Raw genomic sequence first — 12,963 nt, forward strand, 5'->3', positions numbered from 1 at the left:
GAACAGAAGAACTGAACGTAATGCTTTTCTAAAAGATTAAATTTGACAGTTGTCAATTTGAAGATGAACTTACATAACCTGTAATTATAGGGATTCCAACCAGTGCAGCCTTCTTGCCTCTTTAGACAAAAAATAAATATTTTAAATAGAAAACAGTTCTTTACCCCTCCTGACTCCAGATCAAATGTGAGCCAATGTGGGATTTCTCTTTCATTGATTGGACATGACAGAACATTCTGCTTGCATTCTCTGATGCTCAGGGTTGGGGACATCGTATCTATTCCATTCTCCACCCATCAACAGGAAGCTTATATGACTGAGCAGTTTGGCCCCAATGGTCTGATTCACTGGAGCCACTTTCACAAACTCACATACTTGACACACTCAGAACCTTCATCTGTCTGTTGTATGACATGTACATTGACAAGCCTTCCCTCTATAGTGTTGTTGATTTAATTCATTTCAGTGAAATGATTCTTCTGAATCTGTTCACAAAAAGATTCATTCAGATAGCCCCAACCAGTGCCTTGTGTTATGAGTGAGTCAATTAACCATTTAATTAGGAAAACACACACACACATTTATGACTGAAAGGAATCTTATTAGCCTATGCTTTATTAGGCTATAATTTGCGTCTAAATATCTACTTAAATATTCCAGAAAGAGTTTGGAATCATTATACGCGTTATCTGAACGAGAGTGACTCACATGAACTCATTATGAAATGATGCGAGTAATTCCGATTCAAAACGGCGAATCGTTCCGTTGAGGAGGCGCGTTTGTTCAGTAAAATCGACCAATGATATGCTCCTTCACAAGCCGCACTCGAATGCTATTGGCTAGTATTATAGTCAGTCAGGAAAGCAGTCGCGCACTAAATTAACTAAATTAGTCAATGGATGGATGTAAGGGTAAACAAACAGTTCGTTCACTTAAACCTCTGTCGCCTCTGGCTTGCTTAGTTGGGGACACTTCATTTCCAGCGATACCGTTGACTTGATTGCAAAGATACTATTTAAACTGAGCTGGATGTTGACATCACTGAATTCAATGATGAACTGTCTTTAACTGAAAAATTTGTGTTTACTATTGTCATTTTGCATTATTGACACTATTTTCCTAATTAATGCTGTTCAGTTGCTTTGACACAATCTGTATTGTTAAAAGCGCTATATAAATAAAGGTGACTTGACTTGACTTGACTTAAAATATTCACTTACGGAATACGGACAATACGGAATCATTGAAAATCATTATGCTCTGTTTAGACTTTTGCATTTTATCTGAGAGCGTTTATTGACTCGTCTCGTGCACAAATTATACATCATCATTGAAGTACTGCGCCTTTTCTGCAGACAGGAGCTCAGTCAGCTTTTACTGCGGCGGTTTAATCAGACACACGACAGGTTAGCTGAATAAACACTATTTTGATTCGGCCTGGCCTGTATGAATTTTAAAACGTGAGCTGTTAGAACTGAAATAATACTGTATTTATCAAGTATACCAGTTTTCCCGGCTCGCATATGTGATGTGTAGCGCGAATGCACGATATGTTATGGCCCGCAGCGGTCGACCTCTTATTCAGCACGAGTGATTCGTTGCTCCCGTGGGTAATGTCCCGCCAATCACCGATGCACTCAGGAAATAATCTGGCAAAATCAAAGTGGAAATGCAGGCGCGTCCTCGAGGCCAGCTCCCAACAGCAGGCGGCAAGAGGTTTCCATCGAAATCCCTTTTAATTGAGGAGAAACAAATAAACGAGCGGCCATGTCGCTGTTCTCTTAATTGAGATCATAATTCACGGTATTAAACGTGATATCGAGCAGTGCTGGTTTCCGCTGAGTGAGAGTGTGCCACAACCTGCTTATAAATAGTTTAATTAAGCGTCGAATCACAAAGGGTAATGCGGCTACACTGAAGCTGTTGCACACGTGTCGTCTGACTTCATTGATGCCAGTCATTAATCTCATACAAACCAAACGTGTATTACTCCAACATCCAACAGCAAACGATCATGCTATACATTCTGATATGCGTTTAATACAGGATTCCGTTGTGTGGTCAGCACGGAGGCAGAAGTGCATGCCAATGAGACCCGTATACAGATGCTGCTGAAGATACTCACTCAGTTTAGGGATTCAGGGGGCGCCTCGCCGCACAGCATCCACCTCGCTGCGCTCTCTCGGCTGCTGCTGCTGAAACGTCTGGATCCTGGTCGAACCCCGCGAGCATAATCAATAACCTGCGTTGAGCCTGGATTCGTATGTTAGGGAGGACATGTGTGCGGTATGGCATCTGGCGTCCTCAGCGCAACCTCTGACCATCCCCATTGTTCCTGTGCATGCCGCGTCGCTCACAAGGCGAAAGGTGCAAACGCACAGCAGGGTTATTCCAAGTCTAGGGTCGGTTATGATATCAAGAGCACGTCACGACTGCCTACGCTGAGCCCCAGAGCCTCCTCGAGCATCGGCGACAGTACCATATGACAGCGCGGTGCCCACTGCATTTGCATCTGGAGCTCGCGTTTTGCGCCACTGCGCGGACAGTTTGGGAATGACAGCCAGTGTGTGAATCTAATCAAATAAATTATCTAATCAAAAATACTGTAAAAACAGTCATATTAATAACACATATTTCACAATATTACTGTTTATACTGTATTTTTGATCAAATAATAAGCATCATAAACTTCTCTAAAAACATTTAAAAAATCTGAATTATTCCAATTTTTTTGCCACCAGTGTATATAATTAATTACCATATTCACATATGATCGTATCATGACACTTTATTATAATTTGAAAGTTTTTTTTCTGTGGTGTTTATGGATGACATTATAAAATGAATTATTCAACAAATAAAATGTAGTTTCTAGACAACATATTAAAATATACAAATGTAATTTATAGGTATTGATAAACATGTTTCATTAATGATAGATTATTTTTTCATAATTCTTATTACAATAATTTGGGTAACAGGGTTAAATGGTTGAGATTTAACAATATTTGACCAATATAATCAACAAGTACACTCTTAAAATTAAAGGTTCCAAAAGAGGGTTTTTGCAGCGAGAACACATGTTTGTGTTCCCAGAAAGCCTTTCAGTGAACAGTTCTTAAAAGAACCATTTTTTTCTAAGTGTGAAGAACATTTGAATAATCTAGCGAACCCTTCTCCATTATGAAAAATCACACAATCTACAAATTTACATGCATTTTAAAGATTCTTAATGGAACCATCAATGCCAATATAAATAATATCTATTTTTAAGTAGTTTGCGTCTTCCCATCATGCTGTAGAAATGGTTAATTTTATGTTCGATTGTTTAATTTGCACAACAGGAACAGTTCATTTCATGTCAGATAGTATGTTTTGCGTGATTTTGTGCATTTAATCAACTTACAAACCTTCATGTTACAAACTAGATAACAAGAATCTATACACAAACACACAGAGACATATAGGCTCAAAAGGAGATTCACAAACACGATGCCAACCCACCAATCAAACCTACAGCTCTCTCTAAAGATAGTAAATTTGTTTATCGGCACATACTGAGACTCTCAGACCTAAACCCCTGCACCCTGCTGTTAATCGCCCATCTGTGGGACTACGGACCGTGCCAGCGAGCGTATACTCGCTGCAGCAAGCAGCTGTGTTCAGGTGCGTGATATGTGCTGAACATGGCTGGGCACTGCAGGAGCTAGTCAAGTAGAGGGGCGTCAAAATTATGAAAAAATGCAACCTCAGGGCTGACATCTTAATTATTCTAAATGTAGAAAACACACACACATACACACATGCTTAGAATCCCATACTCACAAACATTTACACACAAATCCTATCTTCGATATTAGTTGCCCCCTGCTTTAAACCAGCTTAAACAGCTGGTTTGCTGGTCTTGCCGGGTCGGAGCTGGTCTTCCAGTTTGGCCAGCAAGTTCTCAGCTGGTTTAACTCTGGGGCCATATAGAAAAAAAGTGCCCAAACAACACACCAACCTGATCAGCTTGAGATGTTTTTCAACAGGACTGGTAAAAGTTACAGCGTCTATAGCTGCAAAGAACATACTGCATAACTGAGCATTTTAAACAAAACAACCCAGTAGCGTTAATAGTCAGATCTGGATTTCTACGGAAGGTAAATCTAACCATTTCCCAACTCTTCCATCCGCTAGTGCTCCACCTGCCGCTCCCTCTCGACAGCGCACAGGGAGGTGGCTGCTGTTATATTTAAGGAACCACCCCATTTTATTTACCCCCGATCACACCCTCTTTACCCCCGCCTACCGCTTCATATATTTTTAACCCTCTGCGCTATGTACAGCTATGATCAGAGCCTATTGTGAAGGGAGCATAGCCTACTGAGAAATACCGCTAATAAACAGGCTACCTCAAAAATGAATCTGTTTTATTTACCATTTTGAGTTTTACGTTTATACCGGAGAGAACTGAAGATGGGCTGCTGCTCGGGGAGGAGTATGTTGATGTTCTTCTGCGCTCTTCAGCTGGTAAGTGCGTCATAGAACTGTGGTAAAAACAAGCGTCTACTCGCTGCAGTTTTGTATTAATCCGTCTGATTAAAAAATCACTGTTTATGAAATTTTACGTTGTAATATTAACTTCGAGACGAGTTTCTGAACATCTCAAGACTTAAAGAAGTCAAGTTTTGTGCCAATATTTTTTTTCATTTTTTCATTTATAACATAGGCAATAATTGTACAGTTTTGTTTATATTGGAAGCGTTTGTTTACCTCGTCAGAATATGGCTGCACATAAACACATTTGGACAGTTATGGGACTATTATAAAAAAAGTAATTATTATGAAAGGTACTCAAAATTAGACCATTTATTTGTAATATAAGCGTACAATGAGAACTGAAGTGCAAACAATACATTATAGGCCTATAGTATATCATGTATAGCTACAGTGTTTATTGTGCACATAGTGTATTTAGAGCTTTGCTTATTTGGAAACATTTGTTGTTCTTTTCTCTCATTTTTATTTTGATATTTTTTATATTCTGTATTTACTGTAATGTGTTAGTCTGTCATATGTCTCAGTTCTGAATTGTTTTGCTAGTATTGCACCATAATTTCTCTCAAATAATTTTTTTAAATATTCATTCACCCATCCATTTATTCAGCATAGAATATAATCTATTTATTTAAACTGCAGACATAAGAGATAGAACATAAAACAAGAGCGAGATGTCAACTGTGCGTTGTGTTGCCGAGAAATGTTTGTGTGTGCAATTTAATGTGTGTTTAATGCATGTTTAGCTCATTGATAGCACTTGGTGTGTGAGATCCTTTTTTCCTCTCACAAAGTGATATATTGGATTCATCTTATCATCTCAGTTAAGTAGTTGCACTTGTGTTGAGAGACAGTGACCTACATCCCTGTTGTTATTCTGCTTAACCTTTATGGCTTTTAACTTTGGTCTAACCTTAGCTTTTTTGTCTTTCCTAACCTTTCCTTTCTTTCCTATCGACTGTGTGAATGTGTATGAAAGAAATAGAGTGAAGCTGCTTATCCAGTTATATATTTTGTAATGAGCATTATATATTATTTATCTGGTATGACATCACATTTGGACTATAATTTCAGTAGATTAACTCGGCCTTGACCTTTAAAAAATACTGTCACCATACTAAATAAATGATGAAGATTCAGTGAGACAGCGCAGAACAGAAGCATGCAGTTATTAGTCTTTACAGTTGTGTATATTTGATCTCAGGGTAGCTCAAAAAGAAAATATAGCCGTATGGTTTAATCGGTTAGCAAATTCAATTCATTATTTCACACTTTTTACTGCCAGTGAATAGAAGAAGAGAGGTCTGCTGCATGTCTGCCATACCATGTCTGATTTTGTGTAACATTTGGCACCTATAAGTCCTGGCTGAACATTCATCCTTCATGTCGACTATATCAACAGGTTCAGCCACTGTTGCTGTCTGTAATGGTGGTTTCATATTTCCTTTAAATATTTCAAATGAGTTGGAGACTGTTCACGTTTATGGATTAGATTTACCAGGATGGATATATGCTGTATGGTCTGGATTTTAATGCAGATGTCTGTTACCAAAAGCGGATAGCTCATCATGCTCATTTTTGCCCAATTATAAAGAAACTGAAGCTTTCAATGTTGAAAATAAATTCTTCTGAAGCCATAGTTTTTGTATGAGAAACAGACCGAAATAAAACATAAAATCATGATACCCAGTGGCTCCCCTTGACAAGTATCTGTGAAACATCTCACTGTTTTATGTTTTTATGTTTGGCTCGTTAAAGTCAACTCACCTCATGTTGGAAGACAGCGGATGGGGACTGTGGTGAAGACATGCTACGAATGGTTGATATGAGGTGGAACCTCTGGGAACAGCTGGTACACAGCAGCATTATGGCATACAGAGAGTGATTGTATGGGGGATGGGTGCTTAGTGGCAGAGAGAGGGTTTATGACTGCTGCAGTGAAGCTTTATGAGAGGAGCAGCATCCCCCACACCCAGCACCTCCCATCTGAATCATACATCTCCCCTCACTGAGCCTCTGACCTCCAAGGAGAGCCCTCATCTCCTCTCGCTCACCCTTTCTCCCTCCCGCCCTCCTTTTCTCTTTCTCCACCTCTCACTCTCTATTTCTCTGTCACAAGCTTTGTTCCCCATTGGCTCTGTTACCCTGGCAACCTTGAGTAAAAAGCCAGCATTTGGAAAAACAGAGGTGGGGGTTTTGATTGTGTGTCTCTGGGAAAGAGAGATGGGGTCTCCATCATTATTGTGTTTGGCGCAGCATGAGGGTGTTTTTTGGTGGTTTTATTGTTTTAACAATGTGTAGAGATCTTGATCATATCATACTCTCTGTCTTGTTTCTCTAGATCACTGCTGTGGAGAGACAGGTGTTTGACTTTCTAGGTTACCAGTGGGCGCCCATCCTTGTCAACTTCCTGCACGTCATTGTGGTGATATTGGGCTTGTTTGGAACAGTCCAGTATAAGCCCCGCTATGTAGTTTTGGTGTGTGTATTTACCTCACGACATTTTTTATAACTTTTGAACTTTAATAGGTATGTTAAATAATATTACATTTAATACAACTTATTACTTATAAATTATTTATAAAAATATTATTTATACATACAAAACATTATTTATACTTAATTTATAAAATACTGGTATTAAATATAAAATGATTTTAAAAAATACCTAAATGATAAATTTATTAAAATAAAAGTATGTTTTTATTAAAATAAATGTATTAAATTCAATAGTGCATTTTAATTGATTAATATGATTACATGTATTGATTTATATATATATATATATATATATATATAAATACTGTTCAAAAGTTTGGGTTTAGTAAGATTTTTTTAAAACATATGAATGCTTTTATTTAGCAAGAATGCACTAAACTGATCAAAAGTGACAGTAGTGTTTATAACAGATTGTTAAAAATTCTGTTCTTTTGAACTTACTGTTCATCAAAAGATTCCTGGTAAATGGAAAAAATGTATCTCGGTTTCCACAAAAATATTAAGCAGCGCAACTGTTTTCAACATTGATAATATTCTTAATGTTCCTTAAGAATGTTTTGTTTCAAATTGTAATAATATTTCACAATATTACTGTTTAATATATTATTGATCAAATTAATGCAACCATGGTGAGCAAAAGAGACTTCTTTAAAAAAAAAAGATATATATATATATATAAATTACCCACCCCAAACGTTTCAATGGTTTTAATGTTAATGTATAGCCTAATGCAGTAATTTGGTTGTTTACACAGATATGGCTTTTTGTTTTAAAAGTTAACTAGATGTGGTTCCAACATAATTTTTTTAAGTCTCTGATGACCATTATAATTATGTTCTTTCCTTTTCTCTTAGTATATAGTCTGGACTGTGTTTTGGGTGACTTGGAATGTCTTCATCTGTTGCCTTTATCTAGATCTTGGAGGGCTTTCAAAGGTAAAGTGTCCCATTGCTCCTATGGGTCAGTCCAAGTTCACATACAGTCATGCCATTGGTATGAAATGATATCATCACTGTGGGTATAGGCTTACAAACCACATATGAACAGGATTAAATACCAGTCTAAACTTACACTATGTTTCCTCAGTACTACAGCCTTAAAGTAAATAATGTTTACAAAGCCATGAAATGGAAATCAAGAATGTTTAGGCATTTCTGTGCTGTGCTCTTTTAGGACAGTGATTATCTGTCATTGGGACTTTCGTCTTATCGCTCATGGTGGAAGGACAACGGTCCAGGCTGTGAGAACAGAAACCTCCCAACCACTAGATGGCAGCATCTGGAAAGTCCTGCTCTGGTCTCCGAGCTGGGCTGTGTATTAGAGTATCAGTACATCGAAATTATGCACAGCGCCCTACAACTGTCCATTTCTGTAAGACCCTAAAAATGAAGAAGTCATTATTATCTGTTAACACTGAAGTGTGCAGAAATAACGATTGTTTTCAAACAGGTTTCCTGAACATTTCTTCCAGCTATGCTGCTGTGTCAGGCATATCAGGTTTTTGTTACCTACAAATAAGTAGGCGACTGTAGTGTTGAAAAAATACATACTTCAATTTTAATATGAACACTTCACACTTCAGTTTAAAATTTTCTGTGATACATCCATATACACCAATATAGAAATTCAGAAACACTCATAAAAATTTACTTGTAAGTGACTTTACTGAATCTGTTGATTTGTTTGTTTGTATGTAGGCCCTGGGTTTTGTATTTGCCTGCTATGTTGTCAGCATCTTCAGTGAAGAGGAAGACACATGTTTGTAAAATATTTTTTTATCTTTCACCTTTAAAAGTGCACCAAGTTGTCTATGTTTTGCTGGCTCTTATTCATCTACCTAAACAACTGATATTGTTACTTCATGTGAATCTAATTTTGTATCTGCATTGTGTTATTTTTCAGATTTGTGTAAGTGACAGTGTCCAGATCTCATCAACATCTCAAGAGAGAGAAGAAACACTGAGAAGGGAAATAGATTGAAGAAATGGACATTAACCATTCTCAGAATGGACCAGATTGGATGGATTCCCAATTATGTATATGTGTAAACATAACAATACACAAAATGTAAGAACATAAGAGTGATGTGAATATGAACATGAAAATTCAAAGGTATGTGTATGTGTGTTTTATTATTATTTTGCCTAATGACACATTGAACTCAACATCTGAACAAGAAACAAGTCACAAGGCATCTGTAACTAAACCAAAGGATACAGCAATGAACCTCACATTCTTTTATGAATACATATTTATTTTATTTTCAGGATATGATTCTTCTGCAAAACAGTTTTACTTGCTGTTCTAATTTTACTGGTCAAATGGTATATTTTGTACATTTTAAACATTGTAAAGATCTCTTTCAGTTTAATGGATTAATAGTGGAGATTAAATGAAGAAGAATTAATTGCTCCACATGCACTCGTGTCATTACACAGCAAAATGCTGTTAAATGTTTAATGATCATCTGTCTATTTTACTATCAGTAACACAAGCCATATTTGTGTGAGTGTATATAGGATATAATACCTGTAATACCTGCGTGTGCTGGTCTGTGTCTTAATGGCCCAAAGAAAACAGAAATGTTGTAACATACGGAACATCAAATCTCATTTCGTAAATGTATATAATACAGCATTTACTTGACACTATTTTAAATGCTGACTGTAGTGAGTCATATCATATTTTCTTTTGTTAAATTATACATGTAGTGCATATCTTAATAAATATTTGATTCGAAAAACACATCAGTTTATAGAAAAAAGACACTATTTCGTTAAGGTCTCTTTTTGATATGTAATCGAGGAAGTTCCCCAATTGACTCACATTACACTGACACCTAGTGGTTAACATTTCGTAAATGTATATAATACAGCATTTACTTGACACTATTTTAAATGCTGACTGTAGTGAGTCATATCATATTTTCTTTTGTTAAATTATACATGTAGTGCATATCTTAATAAATATTTGATTCGAAAAACACATCAGTTTATAGAAAAAAGACACTATTTCGTTAAGGTCTCTTTTTGATATGTAATCGAGGAAGTTCCCCAATTGACTCACATTACACTGACACCTAGTGGTTAAAATTAGAAAAACGCAAGTTGAATCTGTTAATGGCAACGGTTCGTTGTAGCCTACATACCAAATTTTAAAAAGTATTAGGCTGCATGCTAATGATCTTAATAAATAATTATTTATTATGTATATTTATAATATAAAATATATAAAAATATTTTATTATCCTGTGGACAACATAAGCCATCAGAATCCAAATCCAACATGTTCCCTCTCATTTTGAATCAATTTCAAACTGAAAACACATATTTAAACTTTAGGAAATTCAGCAAAAGCATCTCATCAGTGAAGCTCTTGTATTATCTTGCATCATCTGTGAAATGGGTGTTATGTTGAAACAGAGCTGCTCCTGCAGGGTTCCAGTCCCCTATAGTTTCCTATTGCAAACTTATTAAAGACCCCCATCATCCCACCCATCTCTGACTAAGATCAATAGCTAGATCTAAATATCAATTAGCTACCCTGAATGCCCTTTATCAGCATGAGGTTTAGCTGACACAAGAGTGCTCAGTGCTTGTTAATGACATTCTTTTAACAGTGAAAATATAGATTATAAAAGTAAGTGGTGGCATGGTTTATAATAAAACTAAATTACAGGCTTTTTTTTTTTTTTTACATTTTTCTTTTTCCCAGGCAAATGGTTTAATACAGCTTGAAGAAAAACACAAGTAATCAAGCTTGTCAACATCTGGTGTGAAATGTATATATTCATCTGTGTGTTTTTAGGAAATTTTGCACATATTTATGGATATACGAAAAGAAACCAAAGGAAAGAACCAGCTAAAACACCATTATAGTATTAATTAAAAAGTATAATGTTTTAAATATTTTATTATCTATACAGGATGGTTTGTGATAGCCACTTCTTTTTGTCTAAATTAAACACAAAACCATTCAATATAGGCTAATAAACTACTGTGACAGGTCCTCTGACAAACATATGTCAGCCTACTGTGGTGAATAATGATTGAATGAAGGTGGAGTATTTCTATGATCAAGTAGAGGAATCAGATCGTTTTCATCAGGGGCGGATCTACCGGGAGAAAAAGCTGTGCCACCCCAGAATTATCACAGAATAAAATATAAATGTAAGCAGTGTTTCATGTGCTACTTTTCAGCCGCGGCGAGCCAGTGAGGTCGGCTTCATTAACAAATGACTCTTATGAACCGGATCTTTTTGAGTCAAAACCACAAAGTGCGGCCCAGTTCACTAACGAATTGTTTTTACATTTGTTCGTGAATCAGATAATTACTGCTTTTCAGGTAATTCAGAAGTCCTCTGAGAAATCTAATCCCGTCCGGATATGTCTGAGATTCATCGCGTAATTGTTTGGTGATCCGATTCTCTCGCTGTACTTTCATCATGGATATAAGCCGTAACAATAAAATGAAATCAATAAGAAGATGCCGATCACGGAAACTAATAGCAGAGTTAGGTACGAATCTAGTTGTAGTTTTCTCGATTGTTAATATACTGATTTTAGTTGGCACTTTTTTTCCTCAAACCATTAATTCAGTTTTCAAAACAAAGACACATTTCTCAAAACTGATGACACACCAATCAGAATCTCTGCATCCTAACGACGGAGAGAGGAGAGAGCTGAGTCAATCATGATCTACAGGGGTTACTTACACATACAGTATAATTACAGTACAGTACCAGTACATTATATAATGGAAATTTCACTATTCTATATGTACAGTAAACTGTAGCACATTGTACACCTTCAAACGTGTGACTGTCAAATTTTATTTGTAACCATTTTTTATGTGTACTGCATTTTTGCAGAACTGAGAAATGACTGCCTAGAAATATAGCTATTCTTGTGTCAGGAGACCAAGAAACTGCTATAGTACTGTATACTGTAATGAAATTTGGCCAAATGTGCAGAGTTACATAAACATGAGTACCTCTCAACCGTCTAATCAGAGTCCACATGGTAATACAATACATTAATATGCAGAAATAATTTGATTGTTAAGTATAGGGCTAACTGACTTTGTATGTTAGCCTTCCTTGCTAATTGGTTACCATGAAAACACAAGGAAAGATTACAAACCTGTTGTCCAACAAAAGTATATTGACATGTTTTTACTCCAAATTCACTTCATAACATCAGTCGAGCGTTTGAAATAACTTCCATAAACTTATTATGGGCGAAACTACTTCGCTTGTACATCCACTGTTTACTGCTCGGTTTCAGCGGCAGTGAATGTAATTCATCATATTCGCCTGCTGACAGTGATGAATCACTGGGACGACAATTCTAATGAATGAATATTAACATTAAAGAAACATGCAAACTGCCAAACAAATAATGGCACAAAGAGGAAAATAACTGTTAAAATAGGTGTCTTGTCGCATCCTGCCACTAGAGGTCACTCGTACAATGACCAACAAACACATAAGACTACTATATAAAAAAAAATCAGAGGTGGCCAAAGTAATCCACTGCGACTGCTATGTTCAATTATTTACATCCAACAACAAAGGCAGCGGCTATTTGCACTAAGTGTAAATAGCGAGGGATGCTATTTACACTAAGTGAAAATAACAGTATTTTTTTTGTGATATGCTATTTACACTAAGTGCAAATAGCTATAGATTATATTTTACACTGTTAAAATAGCAGGATTTTCTGCTGTTTTACTAATTGCAAATAGTGGCAATTATCTGCACTTCGGTATTGTAATACATTATAAAACAGTATGCAATAATAACTTATTGAGTGTAAATTTTAATTCAAATTATTAAATGGATGCTGACTGACTAATACTCGTTTATTGACCTCTTTATTTAATAATTACTTATAATTAATATATATTCGAGAGTAAATATTGTGA

At 36.2% G+C, this 12,963-nt stretch overlaps 1 protein-coding gene across 4 annotated transcripts; it reads left to right on the plus strand.

The window, feature by feature from the left end:
- Positions 1–1,211: 1,211 nt before the first annotated feature.
- Positions 1,212–9,865, plus strand: LOC107695305 (sodium/potassium-transporting ATPase subunit beta-1-interacting protein 3-like). Of its 4 annotated transcripts, none has more exons than XM_016495166.1 (7): positions 1,212–1,406; positions 4,430–4,512; positions 6,881–7,018; positions 7,893–7,973; positions 8,212–8,409; positions 8,736–8,796; positions 8,941–9,865. In XM_016495166.1, the coding sequence occupies exons 2-7, from the start codon at positions 4,459–4,461 to the stop codon at positions 8,952–8,954; spliced, it is 546 nt and encodes a 181-aa protein (XP_016350652.1). In that variant the 5' UTR covers positions 1,212–1,406; positions 4,430–4,458; the 3' UTR covers positions 8,955–9,865. The 4 variants fall into 4 exon arrangements, with proteins under 4 accessions (XP_016350652.1, XP_016350655.1, XP_016350653.1 ...); XM_016495169.1 differs by lacking the exon at positions 1,212–1,406 and adding an exon at positions 3,582–3,666; XM_016495167.1 differs by lacking the exon at positions 1,212–1,406 and having other exon boundaries at positions 4,316–4,512; positions 8,736–8,800.
- Positions 9,866–12,963: the final 3,098 nt, after the last annotated feature.

Source organism: Sinocyclocheilus anshuiensis, unplaced genomic scaffold (assembly GCF_001515605.1).
Source record: "Sinocyclocheilus anshuiensis isolate Anshui unplaced genomic scaffold, SAMN03320099.WGS_v1.1 scaffold122, whole genome shotgun sequence".
Taxonomy (NCBI): Eukaryota; Metazoa; Chordata; class Actinopteri; order Cypriniformes; family Cyprinidae; genus Sinocyclocheilus; species Sinocyclocheilus anshuiensis.